This window comes from Perca fluviatilis, chromosome 13 (assembly GCF_010015445.1).
Source record: "Perca fluviatilis chromosome 13, GENO_Pfluv_1.0, whole genome shotgun sequence".
NCBI lineage: Eukaryota > Metazoa > Chordata > Actinopteri > Perciformes > Percidae > Perca > Perca fluviatilis.
This window is the reverse complement of record NC_053124.1, coordinates 1,970,236-1,995,090: the sequence shown is the minus strand read 5'-3', so window position 1 is coordinate 1,995,090 and position 24,855 is coordinate 1,970,236. Positions and strand designations below refer to the sequence as shown.

At 40.8% G+C, this 24,855-nt stretch overlaps 1 protein-coding gene across 1 annotated transcript in view; it reads right to left on the bottom strand.

The window, feature by feature from the left end:
- The window catches only part of col28a1a (collagen, type XXVIII, alpha 1a), a 53,446-nt gene extending 29,415 nt beyond the window's left edge, over window positions 1–24,031 (bottom strand). The window contains exons 1-17 of the mRNA XM_039821130.1: window positions 23,942–24,031; window positions 21,300–21,440; window positions 18,248–18,813; window positions 17,068–17,088; window positions 15,408–15,467; window positions 12,384–12,437; window positions 12,241–12,285; window positions 9,749–9,775; window positions 9,242–9,286; window positions 9,098–9,142; window positions 4,637–4,690; window positions 4,398–4,466; window positions 4,212–4,280; window positions 1,341–1,409; window positions 590–658; window positions 420–488; window positions 255–323 (exon numbers count right to left, since the gene is read on the bottom strand). Coding sequence (XP_039677064.1) covers window positions 255–323; window positions 420–488; window positions 590–658; window positions 1,341–1,409; window positions 4,212–4,280; window positions 4,398–4,466; window positions 4,637–4,690; window positions 9,098–9,142; window positions 9,242–9,286; window positions 9,749–9,775; window positions 12,241–12,285; window positions 12,384–12,437; window positions 15,408–15,467; window positions 17,068–17,088; window positions 18,248–18,813; window positions 21,300–21,420 — 1,452 coding nt within the window. The 5' untranslated portion in view covers window positions 21,421–21,440; window positions 23,942–24,031. The remainder of the gene's footprint in view (window positions 1–254; window positions 324–419; window positions 489–589; window positions 659–1,340; window positions 1,410–4,211; window positions 4,281–4,397; window positions 4,467–4,636; window positions 4,691–9,097; window positions 9,143–9,241; window positions 9,287–9,748; window positions 9,776–12,240; window positions 12,286–12,383; window positions 12,438–15,407; window positions 15,468–17,067; window positions 17,089–18,247; window positions 18,814–21,299; window positions 21,441–23,941) is intronic.
- Window positions 24,032–24,855: the final 824 nt, after the last annotated feature.

The following is a 24,855-nucleotide window of genomic DNA, read 5'->3' as shown; positions in this document are numbered from 1 at the left end:
AGGTCCTATCGTGCAGCCCTATGTGGGACTAGAGATGGATGTGCTTCGTATGTTTATGTGCTTTATGTATTTTAATCTGGCAATGTTTCATGTTTGTTTAAAAAAACAAAAGCCCTTCTAGCGGCGGGCATTGGAAATTAGCAATAGCCATAAAAGCTGTGATGCTGTACATTGGTAACGTGTTGCACAAATGTCTATGTCGAAGCATCTGTCCCTATTCAAATACACATGAAATGAAAAAAACTGCTACTAACCTTTGGTCCAACTATACCCAGTCCAGGAGGTCCTCTGGGACCAGAAGGCCCAGGTGGCCCGTGGTCCCCCTAAAGGCAGAGGGAAACATCACAATTCAAAATACAGCTACACAAATGAAAGGCTAATTAGGGGGAGCAGATTCCTAACATTTTTATTGGCCTTGCCTTATCTCCTTGCATGCCTGCCCCTGGAAAGCCCACCAAGCCTGGCAGCCCTGGTGCTCCGGTGTTCCCCTGAGGGCCAGACAGGATACAGGTCAGACAGGTAATCCGTCACAGCATCAGAGGGTTTTTACCATACGTGTGTCTGCGATCCCAACCGTGTTTAACCGTACCTTATCACCTTTGTAGCCGACTCCTGGAGGTCCACGGCTGCCTTTGGGACCCTCATACCCCCGGTCGCCCTGCAAGAAACACACGGGGAGGGTTAGGAGTACAGTAAGGCCCAGGAAATAGCAAATCATTATATTGGCATATTAAGACTCAAATCATACAACTATAATCTGAATGATTACAGTATTGACATATCTAGGCCTGTAACAATTATAACATAATTGTCTAATTGTCAATTTTTTTTTTTATAATTTGACTGAAAGAGACGATTATATTGTTAATTGCAATTATTTCTGAGACAATTAATTGTACAGCAACATTTGGAATGTCACAGGCTACAGTATAGCAGTTACATTTGAATACCTTCCACATAATTTCTGATCAGGTGGCTTCTGATTTTCTAACACCTATACCACAAATTATAAATAAAACAGAACTTTAAAATTAGTCTTTCTTCCCTCTATTTGTGTCACATCTCATATTTTGTAAGCACTTTGTCATTGTTTTGGGAAATGCGTATCCCCGTGCATTGCAGATGATCATAAAGTGATGGTTCGGAGTAATTCACCCTGTCATAACGCTAACTCGTCCAATGTTAGACCCAGCGGAAAAAAGCTTCTGAGGGGGTTGTTTGGCTCGAGGTCATGGTGCAAAGAACCCTAGGGTGAAATTACTCCGAAACATCACTTTAAATAAAGGATAGATAAAATGACACATGCTAGTTGTAGTGAGCCAGCTTGTCCTGGAACTTACCTTGGGCCCTGGGAGACCCTCACCCGAAAACCCCGGCGATCCTTGCATCCCTGGTGGCCCTGCTGGACCCTAAACTCAGCAACACAAAGAGAAATATCAAATGTTGCATTAACAGATATGACATTATATTAGTAATTGTAAACTGGAAGCACTATAATATTCACGCAAAACAATAATACAAAGTTGCTTTAAAAAAAGCTGCACTGCCAACAGTAACTTATGTGGTTCAAAAGGAGGGGACATGAATTTTAAAGCTCCGCACCAAAATGGATGCTGCAAGTCTTTAAAGTATTTATTCTTTGCGCAAAGAAGGTTCAGTTCATCATGAGAGTCTGGGAGAATGAACAGAGTCTTGGAGAATAACTTGCTTATTAACCCTCTAACAAGCTGACAGCACTGGGGAGGGGGTCAAATATACCTTTTTCACGGCAGACATGTTGACATGTCATAGTAGGAAAAGCACAGGTGTGTTCAAAACCATTAATGATGGCTGCATTCCACTTAGTAGAGACCCTGGTATTAAACCATTAATGATGGCTGCATTCCACTTAGTAGAGACCCTGGTATTAAACTATTAATGATGGCTGCATTCCACTTAGGAGAGGTCCTGGTATTAAACCATTAATGATGGCTGCATTCCACTTAGGAGAGGTCCTGGTATTAAACCATTACTGATGGCTGCATTCCACTTAGGAGAGGTCCTGGTATTAAACCATTACTGATGGCTGCATTCCACTTAGGAGAGGTCCTGGTATTAAACCATTAATGATGGCTGCATTCCACTTAGGAGAGGTCCTGGTATTAAACCATTAATGATGGCTGCATTCCACTTAGGAGAGGTCCTGGTATTAAACCATTAATGATGGCTGCATTCCACTTAGGAGAGGTCCTGGTATTGTGCATGCTGACTGGAACTGAGCCATCGTTAAGGTTATCAATTTCAGCTGTGCTTTTCCTACTATGACAAGTCAACATGTCTGCTGTGAAAAAGGTCCATTAACAGCTCTTCTGACTATCAGTCCATCTGATCTCTGACCTCCAAATCTGTGATCAAAATGGGAGGTAGAGAAAAGCCAGTCTCTGCACTTTAGATAAACAGAAGAACATAAAGTTAGGCCATCAGGGTCAATACATCAAAACAGAGGTAAAGAGTTCACACAGCTAAAAATTAAAAAACAGTCAATAGTAAGATATGTTAATAGACAAATATGTGATTTTCCAATACAGAAGCCCAAAACAATGGAGATAAACTGAAGTGTTTGTGCTATGCAAAGCATTGAAAAATGACTCAGTTACTCAGTTTGGGATTTAGTATATAAGACATGTATGGAAATGACATCATTAAAATATTTTTTAAATAATTGTAAATGTTCTCCAATTTTACATTGTACCACTGGGTATAAAATCCTAGAGGGGATCTCATCAGACAAAAAAAACAACATTTGTGCGGCCGGGTCGGCTCAGTGGGTAGAGCAGGTGCACATATACTGAGAAGCTTATGCCTCGATGCAGAGGTCCAGGGTTTGAGCCTGACCTGTGATGATTTCCTGCACGTCTTCCCCCTCTCTCTCCCCTTTCTCACCTAGCTGTCCTGTCAATTAAAGGTGGAAAAGCCCCAAAAAAAACTATGTGTGTGGAACGATCACTGTGGGTTTGCGACATAATGTGTTTTTCCTTTATAAATCTAAACTAGTGTGTATATGTGGCCGGTTAGCTCAGTTGGTAGAGCGGGCGCACATATGCATTTCCTGCATGTCTTCCCCCCTCTCTCTTTCATATCTCTCTGCTTTCCTATCCAATAAAGGCAGAAATGCCCCCCAAATTTTTTTATAAAACTAGTGTGTATATGCAGGCTTTTTAACACACCCACTAAAAATAGGGGATAGACACCTTTCCCATTTTGTTTTGGTCTGGTGCTTCACATTCAATTTCAAAAACGCACCAGAAAACAGGCTCAGTAAAAGTAGAAAGCAGCATGGAGGCCAGTGAAAATGTTATGGAGGTTACGTCTTTTTTATATTGGTTACTTATTCAGTCTCTCTTTCAAACTCGGTGCCCACTTATTTGGAACAATGTCCGAGCGTCGCTTGCAGAAAGACGGACCCAAGCCTGCGGAGTAGGGCTGAGTACCGAATTCAATATTATTACATTACATTACATTACTTTTATCCAAAGCGACTTACAATTGCTATATATCAGAGGTTGCACTCGCCTCTGGAGCAACTAGGGGTTAAGTGTCCTGCTCAGGGACACTTTGTTTGATGTATCGCAGTGGGAATAAATCCCGGATCTCCCACACCAAAGGCATGTTATATCCACTGTGCCATCACTTCCAAACTTTATAATACTTTTTAGGCATCGACCGAATTGCCTCTAATGCAGGGGGCTTCAAAGTTGTTTAAGCCAAGGACCCCTTAACTTAAAGACAGACAGATCAGGGACACCCTACTACATAATATTGTATAAAATTAAGTTGCATATTAAACTGGGCCTACAATAACATGTAGGGTGGCCTAAAGTCTTTATACAGACCTTTTAAGTGCATTTAAGCTATTAAAATAGTTGGCATGGTTTTATAAATCACAGTGGCACAGTGTTACTTCATATTAACTGTGTCTGTGGATGGTCTTACTGACCTTACCTATAGGCCAGTAAGACTATCATCAGTGTGGTAATAGTATGTTGGATTCATGTTAAGACATTTTAGTATTTGAAAAAACTTTTAAAAAAATGAACAATAATTTGGAGGTCCCCCTGCAGTGACTCGAGGCCCCCCTAGGGCCGATTGTAACTTTCCCCACTGCAGACAAACACCAGATGTTACATTTTCTTTTGTCCAGTGGGAAACGGGCTTTAGTTTTGTCAACTCACTGGTGTCCCTGGTTCACCCATACCCATTGGTCCAGGAGGACCTGGTCTTCCTTGGTTTCCCTTGTCACCCTGAAAAATCAAGTTTACAGATTACAGATAAACTAAAGTATACAAGACACACATTGGCTTTCTCGCAGATAGGCAAGAAAATTATGTAATCAAATGCTAAACCAAACCTAAATGTACCTTGGGACCAGGGAACCCAATGCCATTATCTCCCGGAGGTCCAGATGCTCCCCTCAGTCCTCGGTCACCCTTTTACGGAAGGGAAAAAGACGCTTACAAAAATATATATATATAATAAATATATATATATATATATATATATATATATATATATATATATATATATATATATATATATATATATATATATATATATATATATTTATATATATAAGAAACATGACTGTCAGTGTTCTTACTTTAGATCCAGGTGTCCCCTCTGGACCCTGGTCTCCAGTTGCTCCTCTGGCTCCCTGTGATGGGAACAAAACAGGAAAGGGCAAGTAAATACATATGATTCCATAAATAACATAAAAGGAATTCAATTTTAAAGAAAAACAAAAACTCTTGCATTTTCAATATGAAGAACTAGTTGATATTGCTGGTATCTTTTGGGTTTGAGATACACAAATCGTGACGTTTAGCGTATTTGACAATCTTTGCCTTTATCGGAGAGTTCAAACAGAAGGTAATGTAAGAGCTGTGGGTTTTTTCTTTTTCAGTTCCCCCTTCTCGTCACTGCCCACTCTCTGGGAAGTGTGTGTCTCACTGATACACAGATCCCTCACTGGCTTCCCACTGGCTATGACAGCAGGGGTTACTGTTGTGATTACTGAGAGTATCTTCAACAGCACCACCCAAGTGTACATAGTCATATTATTAGGATTAAATGGTTGGGGTTAGGCTAAGGATAACAGTTACATATAGGTTATTAACTATGGGACGTTAAATGCGATGCAGAGAACCAGAGATATTGTCATTTTTATGTTACACCTTTTTCTTCCTTTTGAAAAACCTGGCGCATTACCCACAATGCAGCTCAACCAACATCAATTTGGTCGGAGGCTTGGTTGTGGTGCGGCTACATTAGCCGCTTCTAGCTTAGCTTAGACCTCCGACAGTTGGGTCGGAGATTCAGGTGCGTTATGCTAGTAGTGGCTAATGTAGCCTGCAGCAGAGGTGAGCAGGGCTACAGAGGTTTTGGGGAAGATCAATCCTTTCTCCCCACCCCCAAACTTGTAAGCTTCAGACCCAACTGACACTGACTCAAGTGACATCAGTTAAGGCAATTTATCAGAGGGCAAAAGGCTTTATATAACTTCTTTCACATATGCAGTAGTACTTTCCAACACCTGGAGACAGACTAGATGTGTAAAATCAGCGGAGTTCCCCTTTAAAGAAATACGCCACCGTTTGTTGAAATAGGGCTTATCACGGTCTCCCCTAGCTGTAGATAGGTGGGCCAACGCATTTTTTGTGCATGCATTGTTTTAGTCCGGTGCAACACCGGCAGCGCCGCCGCTAGTTAGCTTAGCGTAGTGAATGGAATCCTATGTTGCCGGTTAGCATGTTGTGAGCAGGGGTTAAATTGGGCTGGGGCTCTCCGGGGCTCAGCCCCGGCACATAAGCCTGCTCGTTTGTCCGGATGTGTCTGCTTGCAGTCTAAATATGTCACATAAAATTTTATGAAAGTGATGCTTTTGAAAACATGATATTTCTGACAATAAATGAAAGATTTTTGAAATGGCATGTCTGTTTGGTCTCGGCGGAGCTAAGATGACAACAATCAGAACACGGCAACAACCCGCCCAGAACTGCAGACATTTCACCACCGCGGGTCAACTACATAACGCCTAGTGTCTCCGTCGGTAGGACTAACAGATAGAAGGCCTTCTCCTAAAGCTAAAAACTCCGTTCGCAGCGGTGGAAGCCCGGTGCTCGGAAGCTCCCCCGGCCGCTACGAGTTCATGTCGCTGACCAAGCCGTGGAACCGGTTCTCGCTGTCGCATCTCCTCCAGCAGCAGGGATCTGAGCCGGCCACGGCTCGCCTCCGAGCATCGGAGAGCCCTACTCGGTGCCGTGTTTGCCATGTGTGCGTGTGTGTGTTAGTAAAGAGAGAGAATGGGAGAAGGAAGTTTGTGTGAGGTGGACCTGGTCACCACAGACCCAAATCTTCTCAGCTGTTGCTAATGCCATATGCTGCACTGTCTCTTCATGTGGCACATTATGTTTGGCACATTAATGTGAAGAGATGGGTCACTTCTTATATCATAACAAGGTAATACAATGTGTAATCAAGTGATGACTGATTAACAGTAATGTAAATGCTAAATGCCCTAATACCTGTTGATACTACAACAATGCAAAGTATAGGCTCTTAACTTTACAGTTTTGCATATATCATGTAAGATTAAATTTCTCCATTTCTTTGCAAAAAATGCGTTGGCCCATCTATCTACAGCCAGGGTAGACCATGATAAGAACTATTTCAACAAACGGTGGCGTATTCCTTTAAGGTATGTCATCATGTTGATTCTACTTCCATTCAGATCCCCTTAGACTAGAGACAGTTGAAACTAGGGCTGAGCCTCTATAATGTAACAGTTAATCATGCACGAGTGATTATATATATATATATATATATATATATATATATATATATATATATATATATATATATATATATATATATATATATATATATATTTATTTTTTATTTTTATTAGATAGTGTAGATCACATGTGTCAAACTCAAGGCTCGGGGACCAAATTCCTTCAAAATTTTTTATCCGGCCCACATATCAATTTAGGTTTACAGCAAATTTTGGCCCAACTAGTTGTGCAGTCAGTAAACTGTTTTTCACACTGTAATTGTGTGACACTCAGAGCAGATTTTGGCAGATTTGCCGACTTTGAGCCTCAGAAATTCCCACACAACCAGAGAGTTTACATATTCAGGCTGTGAAACCGGTTGTTCTGAGTTGGCTGTGTGGTAGCCTGCTTTTGAAAATGTAATCTTTGTTTTTCATGATTTGCTAAATTCTATGAAGGGTTTTATGTCAACCTAACTGTATGGGAGAAAGCTATATGAGACATGCAATAATACAAAGTTATTTGACTTTTTCTGTTATAATAAAAGAAAATAAGGTTGGATTCGAACCCGGGCCGCTGCCAAGGACTCAGCCTACATGGGACGCACGCTCTTACTGGGTGAGCTAGAGGTCGCCCCATGAGTGATATATTTGACATGTGAAACATTGGGAAGCCAGTGTGTGTCTGTGGTTGGTGAGCTGTGACTGCCCTCTGCTGGAAGCTGAGAGGAGTGTGACCGGAGTGGAAACAAAATCTTTGGGGATCAACGCCGAAGAGATCCTAAAGTCAAGATATTTGCAATAACAACCAACACAACATAGAGGCCACCAGTTCCACGGTGGTGGTGAAGTATAGGCTCCAGACAGTAAGCCACTGGATCTCCAAACTAGACCCCTTCTATGATAATCCCGTACTGTATTGAGGGGCTAAACTGAGCTTCTGTACTGTAGCTCCAGGCATTAAGCATGCTTTTAGAAAATGGAATGGAAAATAGAAAATAGTCAATGGGCCAAAACATGCAAAAAACCCAGCTGTTTCATTAAAATGAGATCATTTCATTATTTGAAGTTGTGAACTTTTATAAGATATAAATTACACTGAGTCTGGTGGTCTCATACTGAGACTGTGATGGTGTATACTTTGGTTTTCCAGGTTTGTGAATACACTTTTTGGCAGTGTGGGTAGGTACATTTCATGGGAATATGGAGACAGACAGATCAGAAGGACGTGAAACCGAATGGCACGCCGACGATGGCCGCTGTTGTTCTACCGATGCTAGAGGGGGCAACAAGCATTTAAGAAGAGGGCGAATTGATAACATGTGCTCAAATCCTAATCCTCTGGGACCACGTCTGCTCAAAGACTACAACCAAACATTTCGAGCTTGGATTCCCCGCTTTGGAAAGGCTACATTAGGAGGGGGATAAGACCTAATCCACAGCTCACATTCCACAAGTGCAGAGCAGGAGATGGACTCGGAGTGTGTGGCTTTCACTGCAGCGCTGATTGTTTCAGCGCGGATGTGGGGGGACACAGGAATCTTTCAATTTGACCACACACCCGTTCAGGTATGAAGACTCATACGCATTGAGTCTCCTCAATTTTTAAATGAAAACATGGCATGCCTCTGTTCCATGGGTGTACTGCATGGTGGTAATATCAAGCATAAACATGAACACCTACATTAAAGCCTACTCAAACAATAAATGACCCTGAGATTCTAGTATACTACTTTGAATGAATGTGAACGACACACATTGTTGGCCATTTCTTAAAAGGATAGATGACATTTTGGCAAATGCCCTTTTTCACTCTCTTTCTGAGAGTGAGATGAGAAGATCCATATATCAATCTCATGTCTGTGTGTAAAATAATGGAAGCAGGGGGATACAGCTAGCCTGGCTCTGTCCAAAGTTAAATATAAAATAAAATAGACAATAAAAAGTAACAATAAAAAAGAACATGGTGGTTACAGTCCAAAACGACTGAACTGCAGTTCTCTTGCCATTCTTACCTTTAATGCCCTCCATGTGAATGTTAGCTCAACAAGGCTGCTGAGGTGCCAGAACTATGCAACTGTCTGTCTGTCTGTGGATCCATATTTGTGAAGTGCTGTATGTTAATGTGATTGGTTACCAACACTGATGATGATCACAAAGCATCAGATAAGAGGGAAGACATCTGAGCTAAGATTATCTGAGGATCTGTGTATGATGTACAAAGTACAAATATACAAAATACGAGTATTGGTTAATGGAATCAAAATTTTAAATAATAAAAAACTTCACCTGCTCTCCTCTGGGGCCTCTGGGGCCAGGAGCTCCATCTGCACCCTAAGGAAAGACATCAACTTAGCATCACTACATTTACAAGCATCTCTTAGCAACAGAAAAACATGTTGATTAAATTAATTAATAAATAATAACACCTACCCGTTCTCCCTTCTTACCGGGGGCACCACATTCACCCTGTTCTCCCTAGAAAATACAACCAGATAAGATAAAAGAGACTGTATTGATACCACAATGGGGACATTAACTTGTCACAGCAGCTCAATGTAGCACAGCACAAAACAACAATACACATCAAATATAAATAGCATAGAAAAATACACAAAGAATAAAATAGGAAATAGAAACAATAAGAAGAGAGTAATAACGGTAATATGTACACTATAAACCCTTCTTACAGATCCAGGTGAGTGTAGCTCAGAGCCAACATCTTTCTAATCTGGACACTGAGCCAAGTCCGACACGGCTCATAAAGTCTGCCCGCTTTGTAGTATTCAAACTGTCTGTGTGTGTAGGATCACAGAGCCCTCTAAACATGCATAGAAACAGTTAAGACATATTTTCTTTACCTGGATGTGGCAGTGAAGCATCATGAATAGAAATTGTATTTTAAAAACGTATTATATCAAAAATAATGATAAGACATACCTTTTCCCCTATGCTTCCAGGCCGACCCTAGAGAAAGGGACATTTTAATTCAACTTTGATATCAGTTCAGTATATCAGTTGGCTGTCCACCAACCATCACGCTTCTGTTTAAGAAAATCAACCAACCAACACAACTCTACTTAATGGGATGGGAGATTCCATAGATGAAGACTATTTTTGCTAATTGTAGTACAGTTTTATATATTACAAAAAATGGATTTAACCCATATAATATCTGTAGATCCCTTACATAAAACAAACTGTGGTTTTTCTGTAGGTATGGTTTTATTAAAGTTATATTTACCTATGATGTTAGTCAACATTTCAGGAAATACACTTATTGTTCTAGAGAGATAGATAAAGCAGGGGGAAACCAGCTGTCCAAAGTTCATTTCTTGGGTGAAACTGCTGGGCGCAGTGATCATCACAGTGAGGTTGTCCCGTTGCACCTGTACAGAGACATTTAACTTACCAAAACCTGTGCTGACCGACTGTATCTGGCAATCTGCACTGCACACAAATACTGGGAAAATGGATAAACTTTCATTCTATCCTATTCTAATTTAAATATTTGAATGTGTGTGTGTGTGTGTGTGTGTGTGTGTGTGTGTGTGTGTGTGTGTGTGTGTGTGTGTGTGTGTGTGTGTGTGTGTGTGTGTGTGTGTGTGTGTGTGTGTGTGTGTGTGTGTGTGTGGAGTGAAGGGGCTACTGCTTATATTTCATTGTGCCACCCTGTGTTGTAAAATGACCTTGAATCTTGTAACAAAATAGTTCCAGCACATTTACACTTCAGTTTGTGTATACTTGTTTAAACAGAAGAGATGCAATGTGAGAATTAGTAAACTTTATGCCAGGATCAGACTACTCATTTTTTGTCTTTGACAACAGTCACTTTGTGAGACTAGACAGACATAGTGCCATCCATTCTTGCTGTGTCTCGGACGGAAGAGTGTGCTAGGTGTATTCTGGAACTTTGGAACAGCCAAACCTAGCTAGCTGTTCCACCCTGCTTCCAGTCGTTATGCTAAGCTAGGCTAGGCTAGGCTAGGCTAATTGCCTCTTGGCTCCTGTAGATTAATCTTAATCTTCTCATCTCGTTCTTGGGAAGAAAGTGAATAAGTGTATTTCCCAAAATGTTACACTACGTTTGAAAGAGACAACCTGAAACTTGAAAAGGGGAGAAATCTGTGTGAATAATTAAAATACTCTGTATATTGGCCCATTGCTTCTTACTAGATACAGATACAGATAGCTTTATTCATCCCCGAAGGGCAATTCAGTTTCAACAGTCCACCGAAACATACATACACATACTGCCAGTCATCAGTGACAGAGGGAGCACAATACAAAGGCATATGGGAAAGAGTGAGATTCAGAACAAGAAAAATATTTGAAATAAGAACTGATAAATGGATAAAGTGCCGAGTATATTGCACATACAAAAACGAATTGCAATCCCCCAATTTTAAACACATAACAAATATGAGATTTGTGCAAAATACACTTCCATCAAGACAGCTACTCCACATTCAGCAGCTTAATGGCCGAGGGAATGAAGGATTTGGTTAGTCTTTCTGGGAGACGACAGATAGCGCCGTCCTGAGGGCATTAGTGTAAACTCACTGGACAAAATATGGTCATGATTAATAATACGTTTCGCCTTTTGGAGAATACGCTTTTTTCCCACTCTGATGGGCTCCAATAATTTTGGAGCAGACTTTAACGATATTGTTCAGGCAGTTTCTGTCCTTCACAGATCAACTGTTACACCAACAGATGAATGAAAACGTCAACAAGCTCTCAATATAAGACAGGTGAACAGTACACGGGATCGATCTACACACACCAAAAGAGTTGATGTTCCGCAAGCAAATGGATTCTCCGTTGGCCTCGCCTCTAGACTGCAGTATTTAACAGTAGGGGTGTTGAAATTAATCATTTCATCGATGCATCGCGATGCGGGCGTGGACGATTCTGCATCGATGCAGTGACAGATCATAATCGATTATTGCCTGCTGATGTTACTTGTTGATTTCCCGGTCGCTGCTTTTTTAGTTTCTGCCTTTTGTCTGCTCTTTGCTGTGTTCAGACTCCGCTACATTCAGGAAGTGTTTTTTTAAGAGCAGTTACAATAAAAAGGGGAGTTCATATACTGTATATCTGACTGATGGAATTTGTTGATGAAAACCATGTGTAGAAATATATAAGAAATTTGAGAAAGTGGCGCATGGTGATGCATCAAGATATAGAATCGTATTGAAGCATTGACAGGATAATCGTAATCGAATTGAATATGTGAGACCACCCCTATTTAACAGTACAGTGTTTTAAAGGTCAAACTGTGTAAAGAAAGGGCCAATAGAATCCATTTGGAGCTCCCTCCATGCTTAGATAATAGCATGGAGATAATAGAGAATAGAAACAGAATACCATACTCTGATTTACAGCTTGACCCAGGCAAGAGAAGGTTGGGAAAAACATTTGATGATTACCTCAAGGCCCTCCATTCCTGGACGTCCATTAATGCCCGGTTCCCCCTACAGTGACCGAGCCCAGACAAAACAGCACATCAAACGACACTTCATGGATTCTTTCTGTAACCAGCGCTGGATTATGAAGACAATAAGAGACTTACACGAGATCCCTTTGGACCTGGAGCTCCGTCAGAGCCCGGCTCGCCTGGTTTCCCCTACATGAAAGAAAAGCAAGAGATTATACCCAATGAGAATATTTGGGCCCCTTGTTCACTTTGGACTCTGTGTGTATTTAGACAAAGGTGAGATGGGACATTCTCGGTGCGACCTGTCTGTAACCCCTGTCCAACATAAACGTCCACCTCAGTGCAGCAGGTTCTCAGATCTTCTCAGTCCGTGTGTTTGCCGTGTTTAATCTTCCGTCGTTGACCTTTGCTTCTTTCCGAGGGCCTCTCCACCAGTGAAAACAGCCCTTTCAGCAGGCCCCTGCACCACCTGCTACACTTGCATTGTGGGAAACATTTCCTGCACTTTCACATTTTTTCCCCCGGCAGTGCTTTGAATGCTGGCCAGATACACCTGCATCCAGGGATAACAAGCCACTGTTTGAGGCTTACTGGGCTCTGTGTGGCGGAGGAAGTGAGATCGGCAGCTAGCGGCACGGCTCAGTGATGGTGAGACTCTGTCCACCTGTCTAACACTTTGACGCAAAGCAACTGCTAGCCAGATCGTCAATGAAATGTACCAGATATTCAGGGTCCACTGAAGATGATACTAGGGCTGGACAATATGACCAAAATCTATGGCCACACAGTTCAACTAAACAATCCTACCTCAAGGTCCACTTACTAGCTTTTTCACAATATGATTGATTTCGAGCGTAGCCAATATTAGGAAAATATGCGATAGCGTTGTTTAATATCGCAATAACGATATTTCTTGCGATAAATAAAAAGATATTAAAATGTACTCAGTTCTGCATTGCGGCTGCTTTGAACAAATTTAATTTTGAATTGAATATAAAAAGGCACCACCAAAAAAAGAATGATACATTACATTTTAGGGCGTTTTCACACCTATAGTTAGTTTGCTCTGGTCCGAATCAGTTGATGAGTTTGTAAACTTAGAGCCGATTCCCCTTGGTTTGGTTTGGTTTCACACCTGGAAAAATCCAAGCGTACTAAAATGCATCCTTACAAATCACGCAAGAACGTTCACTCCTCTTATTGGTCGGATGTGTCTGGGGGCAGGAGCAACAAAGTAAATACAGGAATAAGGTCCTGTGTTCTGGACCACTACTATACTTCTCTCATCTCCATGATCAAACCAGCTCATTTCATTTAAATAATCAGACATTGTTTGGCGAGAGACGTTACTACGTCTGCTCTGCTCACCGAGACTTCGCGCTGTCCTGCTCAACAACTCTAGTGTGATTCAACCGAATTAAACGAGGCAAGTGTGAAAGCGCCCTTAAAGGTCCCATGGCATGAAAATTTCACTTTATGAGGTTTTTTAACATTAATATGCGTTCCTCCAGCCTGCCTATAGTCCCCAATTGGCTTGAAATGGTGATAGGTGTAAACCGAGCCCTGGGTATCCTGCTCTGCCTTTGAGAAAATGAAAGCTCAGATGGACCAATCAGGAATCTTCTCCTTATGAGGTCATAACAAGCAAGGTTATCTCCCCTTTCTCTGCTTTGCCTGCCCAGAGAATTTGGCCCACCCATGAGAGAGAGACATCATGGCTTTCAAACGAGAAAAGTGGCAGTTGGTCAAGGCTACACCCCCACTCTCCACCATGCCCCCCCTCTCTCCTCTTCAGTAGCTAGAGACACAGAAATGACACATCCTAAGGAAAGCTCATTGTGGGACTGGCTCTAGTGGCTGTAATTCTGCACCAAGGCTGAATTTTGGGAAAGAGACTTCAGATACAGTATTAGGGGACCACTAAGGTCTATATAAAAGAGACTTCAGATACAGTATTAGGGGACCACTAAGGCCTATATAAAAGCATCCAAAGAGCACCATGGCATGGGACCTTTAAGGTGCAGTTTATTACTGATATTTCTTTCATATAATAAAAAAATCTCTGAGCATCTTTCGCAATATTTCGCAGCCTTTCACGATGTGTTTATTGCGATGACAATAAAAAAACCAATACATTGTGCAACCCTAGTAGCCACCGTAGATGAGAAGACCTAAAATGGCTATGGATGTAGTCATAAAAGCTAATAAGCTCACATTTCAGCAGATCTATCTCCATTCACTCAGGAAAGACCATGTTATATATGGTTGAGTTCCAGAAAGAGCTAGTTAGTGGACCTCAAGTTGGGATTGTTTTGAAAACTGCGATGATATAGATTGTACATCACATCAGCTAGCCCTAGTTTTGTGTTGTGAAAGCTCATGACAAAAAGCTAATAGGTGGACCTAAAGTTTGGATTGTTTGTAAAATTGCTGTTTCCAAGGTCAGGAATTACATTTCCTTGCTCATGCAGAGAAATGATCACATTTGCATGTTGTATATAGATCAGTATATGACCTATACACTGGCCAGGGACAACAGAAGAAAATGAGCCTGCTGAGCTAACTCTGGCTCATTTATAGTTACTTTGCTGTTGATTAATGAGCACTGTCCCTGTCAAATAAACAATGAAGTGAAAAATGCATTTCCTTTTTTCATGTTGGCTCATGTCTGATTGTTTGTCCTGTTGAATTACATTATGACCAGTTCAAGATTTTGGGCTGTTGGCTGAAACTTGTCATTGGTTGTTGTAGCTAATGCCGGTTTATAAATATTTATTGAGAATTGTGATATATGTAAATTTAGGTCAGCAAGAGATTCATAATGTTGATGAATTTACTTTATTGTCCAGATCTACATGATATCTGTTTTCACCAACCCTGACCTTGCCTTTAGCGCCAGCGTTACAATCTCCTAATTACACAAAACAACATAACTCATAATCTAAAGGGAAGATCTCCATAGAACTTTCTGATCTTATTTATAATGCCAGCCTGATTTTAACCCTGGCTTCTGTCTAGCACCACCTACCTCTGTCTGTCTGTCATTGCAGATAGTAGTTTGGTATGAAATACAGTGATTGATGAATGATGGAACACAGATTGTGTTATACAGTATATTTTGGTACATGAAGATGAATGAGCATACTATAATACACTCACCGGGCTTCCAGGGTGACCCCTCTCCCCCCTCTCACACAGACAGCTCTTTGGCTGGGGGCACTGTAATAAAGGGGGAAAAGACAAATACATAAACAAAACTATCAACAAAGTGCTTTAGATACAAAGCAAAAAAAAGAAGGTGAAATAGTAAGACTTTTTTTGTACGTTGAATGTGTTTCATGCACACAGTATCACAATACAACACTGTTTTAAATGATAAATAATGAAAAATAAATTTTTCTTATGTTGATGTTGCCTAACATGTCTGACCATACAAAGTCCTGAAGGGGGAGATGTCTGTGCACTAGTACTGTACGTCACTAATCCGTAAACCCATCACTGACTAACAAACCAGCAAAGAAACCTGAGACCTCCAGCACAGAGCGGACCGTCAGTACCAGAGAGGGAAAACACACTGTCATCGTAGCTGTCAGCCACTGCCAGCTACAAGCTAACACACACAAAGAAAAAAGGCTAACTCCAATTTACCATTCAGGTACGTCTGCTATTCGCCGATTTTAGTGCAAACCAGACTCCTCATCTGATTCTGGGTATGACTGATGCCTAGTGTTGCTAACTTGGGGACTTTCTCCCTAGATTTAGCGACTTTTCAAACCCTCTTTGCAACTTTTTTTTTTTTTTAAAGACGACTTTCAACAAATTTAGCAACTTCAGAGTATCAGGGGAAAATCCAGATATATTATATTGTAAGTGATTTCCATGCATGGTGTTCAGAGTAATCACAGTCCACGGCTCTTCTGCCAACAGCACAGGGTCTCTGTCCATCTCTTCTTGCGCTGTATGCAGCCAGTCAGCCAATATAACCACTAAACAACTAAGTTGTACTTTGGAACTAGTACTAGCTACTTTCATTGGCAAAGAGTTGGGAACACTGCAGACGCCGGGTTCAGACAGGACCCTGAAACTACAGTTGCAGTCCTGTGTCAACCCGGCGTGAGGCTTAAACATGTCGGTCATGTCTGAATCCCTCCGATGTTTCTAGCCATCTTGAAAGCGTGCTGTTCTTCGAACAGTCAACCTAAGGTAGATGCTAGAATGTAGCAGTGGTGGGCGAAGCCAGATCCAGTATTTCTCAATGAGGGACAAAGAGTAGATGTGCTTCCAGCCCCTTTTCTTTATGTGGGTAAACCATGTTAAACAAAATACAGTATCTTTACATACAACAGAGTATTTTCACAAACTGTAAATGTGTCTGGAGTGGGACTTTAAACACCCAATAGCAGAGATGGGGACTCAAGTTCAAGACTCAGACTCAAGTCGCACTTAAGTCGCACACACAGTGACTTCAGACTCGACTCGGACTCGAGATGCGGGACTCGTGACCAATCTTTATGTTTAGGAAACGTCTGATTAATGTTCTTCCCCTCCATACGTAACCCGTAACCTACCTACATTACACATAATAATACATAATATATAATGTATCTGCTGGCGCGGCCACACGTGAGAAAGGACAACAAAAATGTTGATCGCACCTGCTGCTGCTATGCCATTCATTATAAGCTTTGGCTTTAAAAACTTCATACAACAAGAACTATACAAAAGCTTAATGCAAAATATATGAAGACTCTAGCTCAGAGACTTGAGACTTGACCTCTAGTTCAGAGACTTGTGAGCATCTCTGCCTCATAGTACTTACCCCAGTTTTGACAATTGTGTTCTGAAAGAAAAAAAAGAGAGGAAGTTAGACAGTTACTCATAGTCCCGTCCTGCAGAAATCACAAACCTGGACCAACAAACAGAGGTACTTATGTGTCATTTATATTCTGTATAGAAAAACTTTTTTTTTTAACTTGAACTCGAACTACCTTGCATGTTTTGCCACAGCTTCTACTTGCACGTTTTTCATTTCTCCATTACTTTAGCTAATCATTCAAACTGTTCAGTCATTACTTTTAACTAGTTATTTCTACCATTTATTCATTACTTTCCCCCCCTGGGGATCAATAAAAGTATATCTCTCTCTCTGTCTGTCTAAACGTCTGTGCTTGCCAGCTAGCTTTCACACACTCTTACATAACTGCAACACTTAATGTTAATATGTGGATATATTCTTCCCATCAAATCCTAATTTAAATTTTTTTTCAAATTAGTGGAAAGATTGTAGAGTAACTCTCACCTCTACAATCTTTCCACGTAACTCCTGGCAACAGTAGAAGTACCCCCTGGGGTACACGTACACTGTGAGCAGCGTACTGTATGTGTATATAATCCTACATTACATATCGTTGCTTTCATTTATCCAAATCTCATCTGTTTTAATTGCTTGTTTTATGGTCTGAGTATTGATACATTCTGTTCTCTCCTTATGAATGCTAGTGGATGTTAGGGGTGTAACGATACATCGATCTGGGGCGATATATCGAGTCAATCCTCAACCATCCAATATTATCAATACAAAGTGAAAATATCGATACATACGGTCATCTTTAAAATGCGCCTTTATTTTGAAATTCCTACTTTATATTTATTCTTTTTACTAAAAAGAGTAGTTGGTTTTTAATTAAAATGACTGGAAGAGCTTAGTAATGAAATTCTCTAATCATATTGTATTTGCTATTTAGTAAATAAATACAAATGTAACAGATTGTGTTAAATGGGCTTATGTATCGTCTCGTATCGGTCGCAGGACCATGAATTGAATCGAATTCGTATCGTGGCAGACTCTGTATATCAGTAAATATTGTATCGTTGTCCAAAGAATCAATATAATATGGTTTTGTGATAAAACGTGTGATTTTTGATTTGGGAGTGCGAAACCATCATCATTATTGAAGACTAATAACACTGATGCAACCCTGAACACAGACATGACTGACCAGTTCCTTGAAGAGTCTGTCATCCAGATGGCTGTCGGTGAGGCTGAGGACATGCTGCTGTGGGGGGGCGCTGGCGATGGATCTCAGTCTTGCGCCCATGGGGCCGTCCCTCGGCAGGCCCGAGAGCCTGATGGTGAACACCCTGATGTTGTGCTGCTTGGCCTCGGCTGCGGCCGTCACAGCGCTGGGGCTGCGCGGGTGGTCCGTTCCATCCGTCATCAGCAGCGCCACCCTCAGGCTGCTGGGCGACGTCTCACGGTTGAACACCTGCGTGGCGTTGGCGATGGCGTAGGCCGAGTAGGTGCCGTGGCCGATGAACGTCATGGCGGCCACCCGGCTCTGGAAGACGTCCACGTCCTGCCAGTCGCGGAAGTTGTGCTCCACGGACACGCTGCTGCTGTACTGCAGAGCGGCCAGGCGCAGACGCAGACGCCAGCCGGCCGACTGGAGCTGCATCAGCTTGGTGCTGAAGCGCAGGATGAAGTCCTTCTGGCGCTCAAACTGCAGAGATTTGGCTTTCTCGGTACTGTCCACGATGAACATGATCTCCACCGGGCAGATCAGGGCTAGGCAGGAGCCAAAACACAGCACGCTTACATTCCAACAGCAAACATTTAGAGAGGTTTCAAGTAGGACTGGGCAATATATCGATATTATATCCATATCGATATATAAGGCTAGATAGTGTCTTAAATTTTTTATATCGTAATATGGCATAAGTGTTGTGTTTTCCTGGTTTTAAAGGCTGCGTTACAGTAAAGTGATGTCATTTTCTTACCAGACTGTTGTATCTGTTCTATTATTTGCCTTTACCCACTTAGTCATTATATTCACATTACTCATGATTATTTATCACAAATCTCATTATGTAAATATTTTGTGAAAGCACCAATAGTCAACACTACAATATCGCCGCAATATCGACGTTAAGGTATTTGGTCAAAAATATTTTCATATTTGATTTTCTCCATATTGCCTAGCTCTAGTTTCAAGCACTTGGTGCAGTGGTATATTAAAACTGCTAGAAGTGTATTCTATAACAGTATCTCCATATTTGAGACAGCGGTAGGCTCCATTGTTCCACCAGCAATGGTCTGATGGTATGAATGATCATGGTGAACAGAGGAGGATCTTTGCTAAACCTCTGATCTTTCATCTTGTGCTGCCATTGAGTTGAACTTTTTCCTGGACAAACCCTTTTGGTCAAAGACAAGAAATCTTGAAAACTATTGAGTGGATTTCCAACAGCACCTAACCTATAAATTGGCCCTGCTAATTTTAACGGGTTATTAACTCATTGCTTATCAGCTCATATAGTTAAGATGAGTCACGAGAATTTGCAGTACAAATCCTAATTAAAACTGTTTATGCCATGTGTTTAAAATAAAAAAAACATATTCTGCATACAAGGTATCATTATTAGATTTTGTTTACTCTTAAATATTGATACGTGTGTTGGCCTCAAAAAGCCAGCATTGGAAGGGCTCCAATTTTCAACAACGTAATGCTGGAGGATTTTGTTCCCCAAAGGATTAAAATCTAGAAATATTTTTGTTTACATTGTTCAACTGCTAGGCTAATGCACAAAAGCCAGTTTAAACAGGCAAAAGAGACACCGCTGACTGCTGCTACTATCAGGGTTGTAATTGGTCAACTCTCCGCAGTAGCTGTCAAATTGATAAAAGCAGATGACAAAAAAGCCAGTGGCGTGCCAAAGCGCACATTTATTCAGCCTAACATTGTTGAAACAGAGCAGCTGATAGTGGTAGCAGGAGCAACAAGTTAGCAGCCAAGTCTGTGTGTGGTGTGTGTGTGTCACTCTGAGCTGAAATCGAAATGAGTCGAAATAATAATGCGTATACATTGATTTACTCATCTAACAAAATCCATTTCAATATTTTTAAATGCTTCTCATGGCAAATATTGATATATGCGAATGCGCTGAATTTCGATTAATTAATCACAAACCACGTCATTAATTAGATTGTTGTTTTTAAAGCACCCATATTACACTCATTTTCAGGTTCATAATTGTATTTTAAGGTTGTACCAGAATAGGTTTACATGGTTTAATTTTCAAAAAACACCATATTTTTGTTGTACTGCACAGCTCTCTCTCACTGCTGTAGATCCTCTTTTCACCTGGTTTCTGTTTTAGCTACAGAGTGAGACCTCTTTTCTTCTTCTTCTTCTGTACTATCTTTGATTGCACTCGCACATGCTCAGTAGCTCAGATGTAGATCATGTCAGCTAGCTAACTCTAGAGACAGTAAAAGACAGGCTGTTTCTCCAACTTCAGTTAGTTACAAGGCAGGATTAGCTGGGAGACTTCTAAATGAGGGCGCACATGTAAGTAGTTCTTTTGTAGATTATGGTGAACTTGTGTGTGTTGTAGCAGTGCTTTGCTATTGAGAACGAGGTACCATGCTAGTGTTAGCATTAGCGTTAGCATGCTAACGCTAATGCTACGAGCTAACGGTTGCGGTTAGCAAGCTCATTTCGGATTGTGACGTCACAGTCCGAGCCGATTTTGAACAGCTCACCAGGAGACTGAAGGCAGGACACATTCAGAAACCGTATCTCACTCAGAACACCATGGATGGATTTTTTTCAAAGTTTGTATGTGTGTGGAAGCACCAGAGACACAAAAGAACACCCCAAATACCAGAAAAAGTGTTTTTTTCATAATATGGGCACTTTAAGTGCTTAACAGCTTTAGTTGAAACACATCATCTTGGACTTTGGGAAACTTTGATGAACATTTCTTTCACTATATTTTGACATTTTATAGACCAAACGATCAATCGATTAACCTAGAAAATAATCTGCAAATTCATTGATAATTGTTAGTTGCAGCCCTACTTTTAAATCATTTAACACCTATTACACACTTAGTACCTCCAGTAAGACATAAGGCTTTGAGTTCCGATAATGTAAGACTTGCAATAATCTGACTTGTTTTAATCAATGAAGCCGGAATTAAAATATGCATTAGCTTTAAACAAGCTGATACACGGCGCTGATACATTTCACGGCTGTTTAAAACACTCACTTTTGGCCTCGTTAATGATGACCTGGTTATCATCTCTCTGGCCTTTCCTCCTTCTGTTTTGGCATCTGGTCGGGCTCGACAGGGCCAGCGTGAGGATCAAAACCTTTAGGAGCCACTGCATTGTCACTGTTCAATCTCAGCCTGGGAAAAGGGAGAGAAGATTAGAGAGTAGAAGCATTAGTGGTAAAGTATGCTTCTACAGTATGAGAGACTTAACAATGCACAGCATCAGTTCTTTGACATCTGCCTTGCAGCATCCCCTAAACCCACACTCGGTCACGAGCAGCAGAGAGATTCCACATGGACACAAGAGGGAGACAGGACTGCAAGGACTGCTCACAGCGGAGTTCCTTCAGCAGCCGCATCCATCCCTCAGCCGGCTTACAGGTCACACAACTCAGCTATGTGCTCCCTGTGGGGGGGGGGTCACACACTGTGTAATCCCAGCTGCTGTTTGACTGATTTATACCACTATTCTATAGGATTTGTACATGGATGTAATGAAGCAGAGGCGTTGTTAGGATCTGGAAACATTGGGTGCTTAGCCCGGGCCAGAAAAGTCACCTAGGGAGTGACAAGTTTTAATGATGTAAAGACATGTTGAAGGAATTGAGATAGAGCCTGTATCAGGGCCATATTTAGTTCTATGTGTTATATGTCACTATTTTTGGTAGCCTACTGTACTTAAATGGCCAGTATGTACTTTATTTTCTTTATTCATTGAAGCCTCTATGTTTACAGGCTTGTGGTGATGCGCAATGTGCTATAGGTGCCAACAAAAAAAATCTATGTTTGGTACTGTCATTTTGTTTTGTTTTGTCATGGTTCATGTGTGCAATAAACATTACACTTTGTGAGAAAAAAATCATGGCAGAGAATCGTGATATCAATTCAAAGCTAAAAAAAATTGTGATTCATATTTTTCCCAGAATCGTGCAGACCTAGTGCAAAATAATTGTTTTTTTCGATTACATCGTTTTTGGGTTCGAGGACAAATCAATAGTCGATTAATTGCACAACCCTATTTTATGCCACAATATACTATATATTGATTTTGTGATTAAACAAAACTACATACACTCACCTAAAGGATTATTAGGAACACCTGTTAAATTTCACGTTAATGACATTATCTAATCAACCAATCACATGGCAGCTGCGTCGATGCATTTGTGAAGCCACAACACGCACAACCTTGAGGCGAATGGGCTACACCAGCAGAAGACCCCACCGGGTACCACTCATCTCCACTAAAAATAGAGAAATGAGGCTACAATTTGCACGAGCACACCAAAATTGGACAGTTGAAGACTGTAAAAATGTTGCCTGGTCTGATGAGTCTCAATTTCTGTTGAGACATTCAGATGGTAGAGTCAGAATTTGGCGTAAACAGAAAGAGAACATGGATCCGTCATGCCTTGTTACCACTGGGCAGGCTGGTGGTGGTGGTGGGGGTGTAATGGTGTGGGGGATCCCTTTCACCTTCAGAACTGCCTTAATTCTTTGTGTCATTGATTCAACAAGGTCCTGGAAGCATTCTTTAGAAATGTTGGCCCATATTGATAGGATAGGGTCAAACACGGTATTAGTATGTTGTTCCTAATAATCCTTTAGGTGAGTGTATATACACCATGATAAATAATTTCATTCATATCACCCACCCCACCATTACTTCTATCACTAGTGCTACTGAAATTACTAGTGATAATATTATTACAATATCTCCTGCTAATTTCTACAACTACAATTGGGGTACTATTAAAATGACTGCTACTAGAGCTATTATCATTAATAACTCTGGTGTAATACTATACTGCTCTGCTGCTGCCACTGAAATCCTTCCACCATTAATTACCATAACGTTACCACTACTCCTGCTTTGATTACCAGCGTAGTAGTAGTACTTACTAGGGCTGGGCGATATGGAGAAAATCAAATATCACAATATTTTTGTCCAAATACCTCGATATCAATACCGCAACGATATTGTAGTGTTGACTATTGGTGCTTTCACAAAATATTTATTTATTTATTTATTTTAGATAAATAATCATCAGTAATGTGGATATAATGACTAAGTGGGTAAAGGCAAATAATAGAACAGATACAACAGTCTGGTAAGAAAATGACATCACTTTAGTGTAATGCAGCCTTTAAAACCAGTAAAAGACAACATTTATGTCATATTACGATATCCAAAATCTAAGACGATATCTAGTCTCATATCACGATATCGATAATATCAATATATTGCCCAGCTCTAGTACTAACATTTTGAATCTTACCTGTATGAAATGTGCCACACACACACACACACACACACACACACACACACACACACACACACACACACACACCTTTGCTGCTGCTACTGGTACCACAGAAACTACTATGGAATGATCTTGCAATGGTGAATGGTATCTTTAATTGTTCCTGATAATTTAACTCACACACTGAAGCAACCACATTAACTGTTAGCCTAGTTAGTTTCAGGATGTATTCAGCTAACGTCTTGGAAGAAGTTTTTGAACTACATTATGAAAATTTATTTGAAGATACATTAACACAAGGCAAACAGCTAGTGTCCACATTAGCATGCCAATGGCAGTTTGGCTAAAGTTGATCCAGCACGAGACACGTACCTGCGTGTTAAAATGAGAGCTCCAGGTTAGTCCATCAGTGAGTGGGCGGCCGCTGCTCTGCTCTGTCTGCTTGGAGTCCAACCTGCAGCGGTTCTGATGGCCCCAGCACACCGGTGACAAGTCACCCACATTACAACAACTACCACTTCCTGTCGCTCCCTTCACAATAAAACTTCACTTGAGAAACAATGCTACGTATGGTCATTTTCATCAAGTATTTTACACTTAGAGTTGTAATTCACATTTAACTTCACGTTTTACTAAGCAATTAGGAGTATATATTTCGAAATGCTATTTGTAGCTCCGCATGGTGCCAATTGCTTTTATTTTGAAGGCAAATCCTTCTGGCAAACTGATGCAGCTGCAGCGATTTTTTCACTAATTACTGATTCTGATTGAGTGACTGGTAATGCGCCACAAATATCAGAAACCTGTGCTTATGGAAAAGTACCAATGCAAGAATAAAATTTATACAAAAAATTTAATAAAATAAAAAAAGTATACACCTTGCAATCACAATTCACAAATTAACTATCAGCTAACTGTTGAAGAAAAACTTAGTAAAAAGAAGTAGCCTACTATTCATTTTCCAGAGTGTTCTATTATTGTTCAATGTATAGCCTATTATTCAAATTAGTATCTGCAAAACAAATGATGTGCAAGCAACACAATGCTGTAGCTTTTAGTCTTTGACAATAAGTCATACATCATATTCTATAGGCTGATGTGTTTTTGGGGATTACACTCTTCAGTGTTAACAAGGTCAAAAAAGTGCAGTGCTGTTCTGTCTTCCTCTTGTTTAGATTCCTCCTGTCTCACGTCCTTGGCAGAGGGAACACAGGTAATTATAGGTGAACAGCAGTGGCGGAAGAAGTACTCAGATCCTTAAGTAACTTAAGTAAAAGTACTAATAA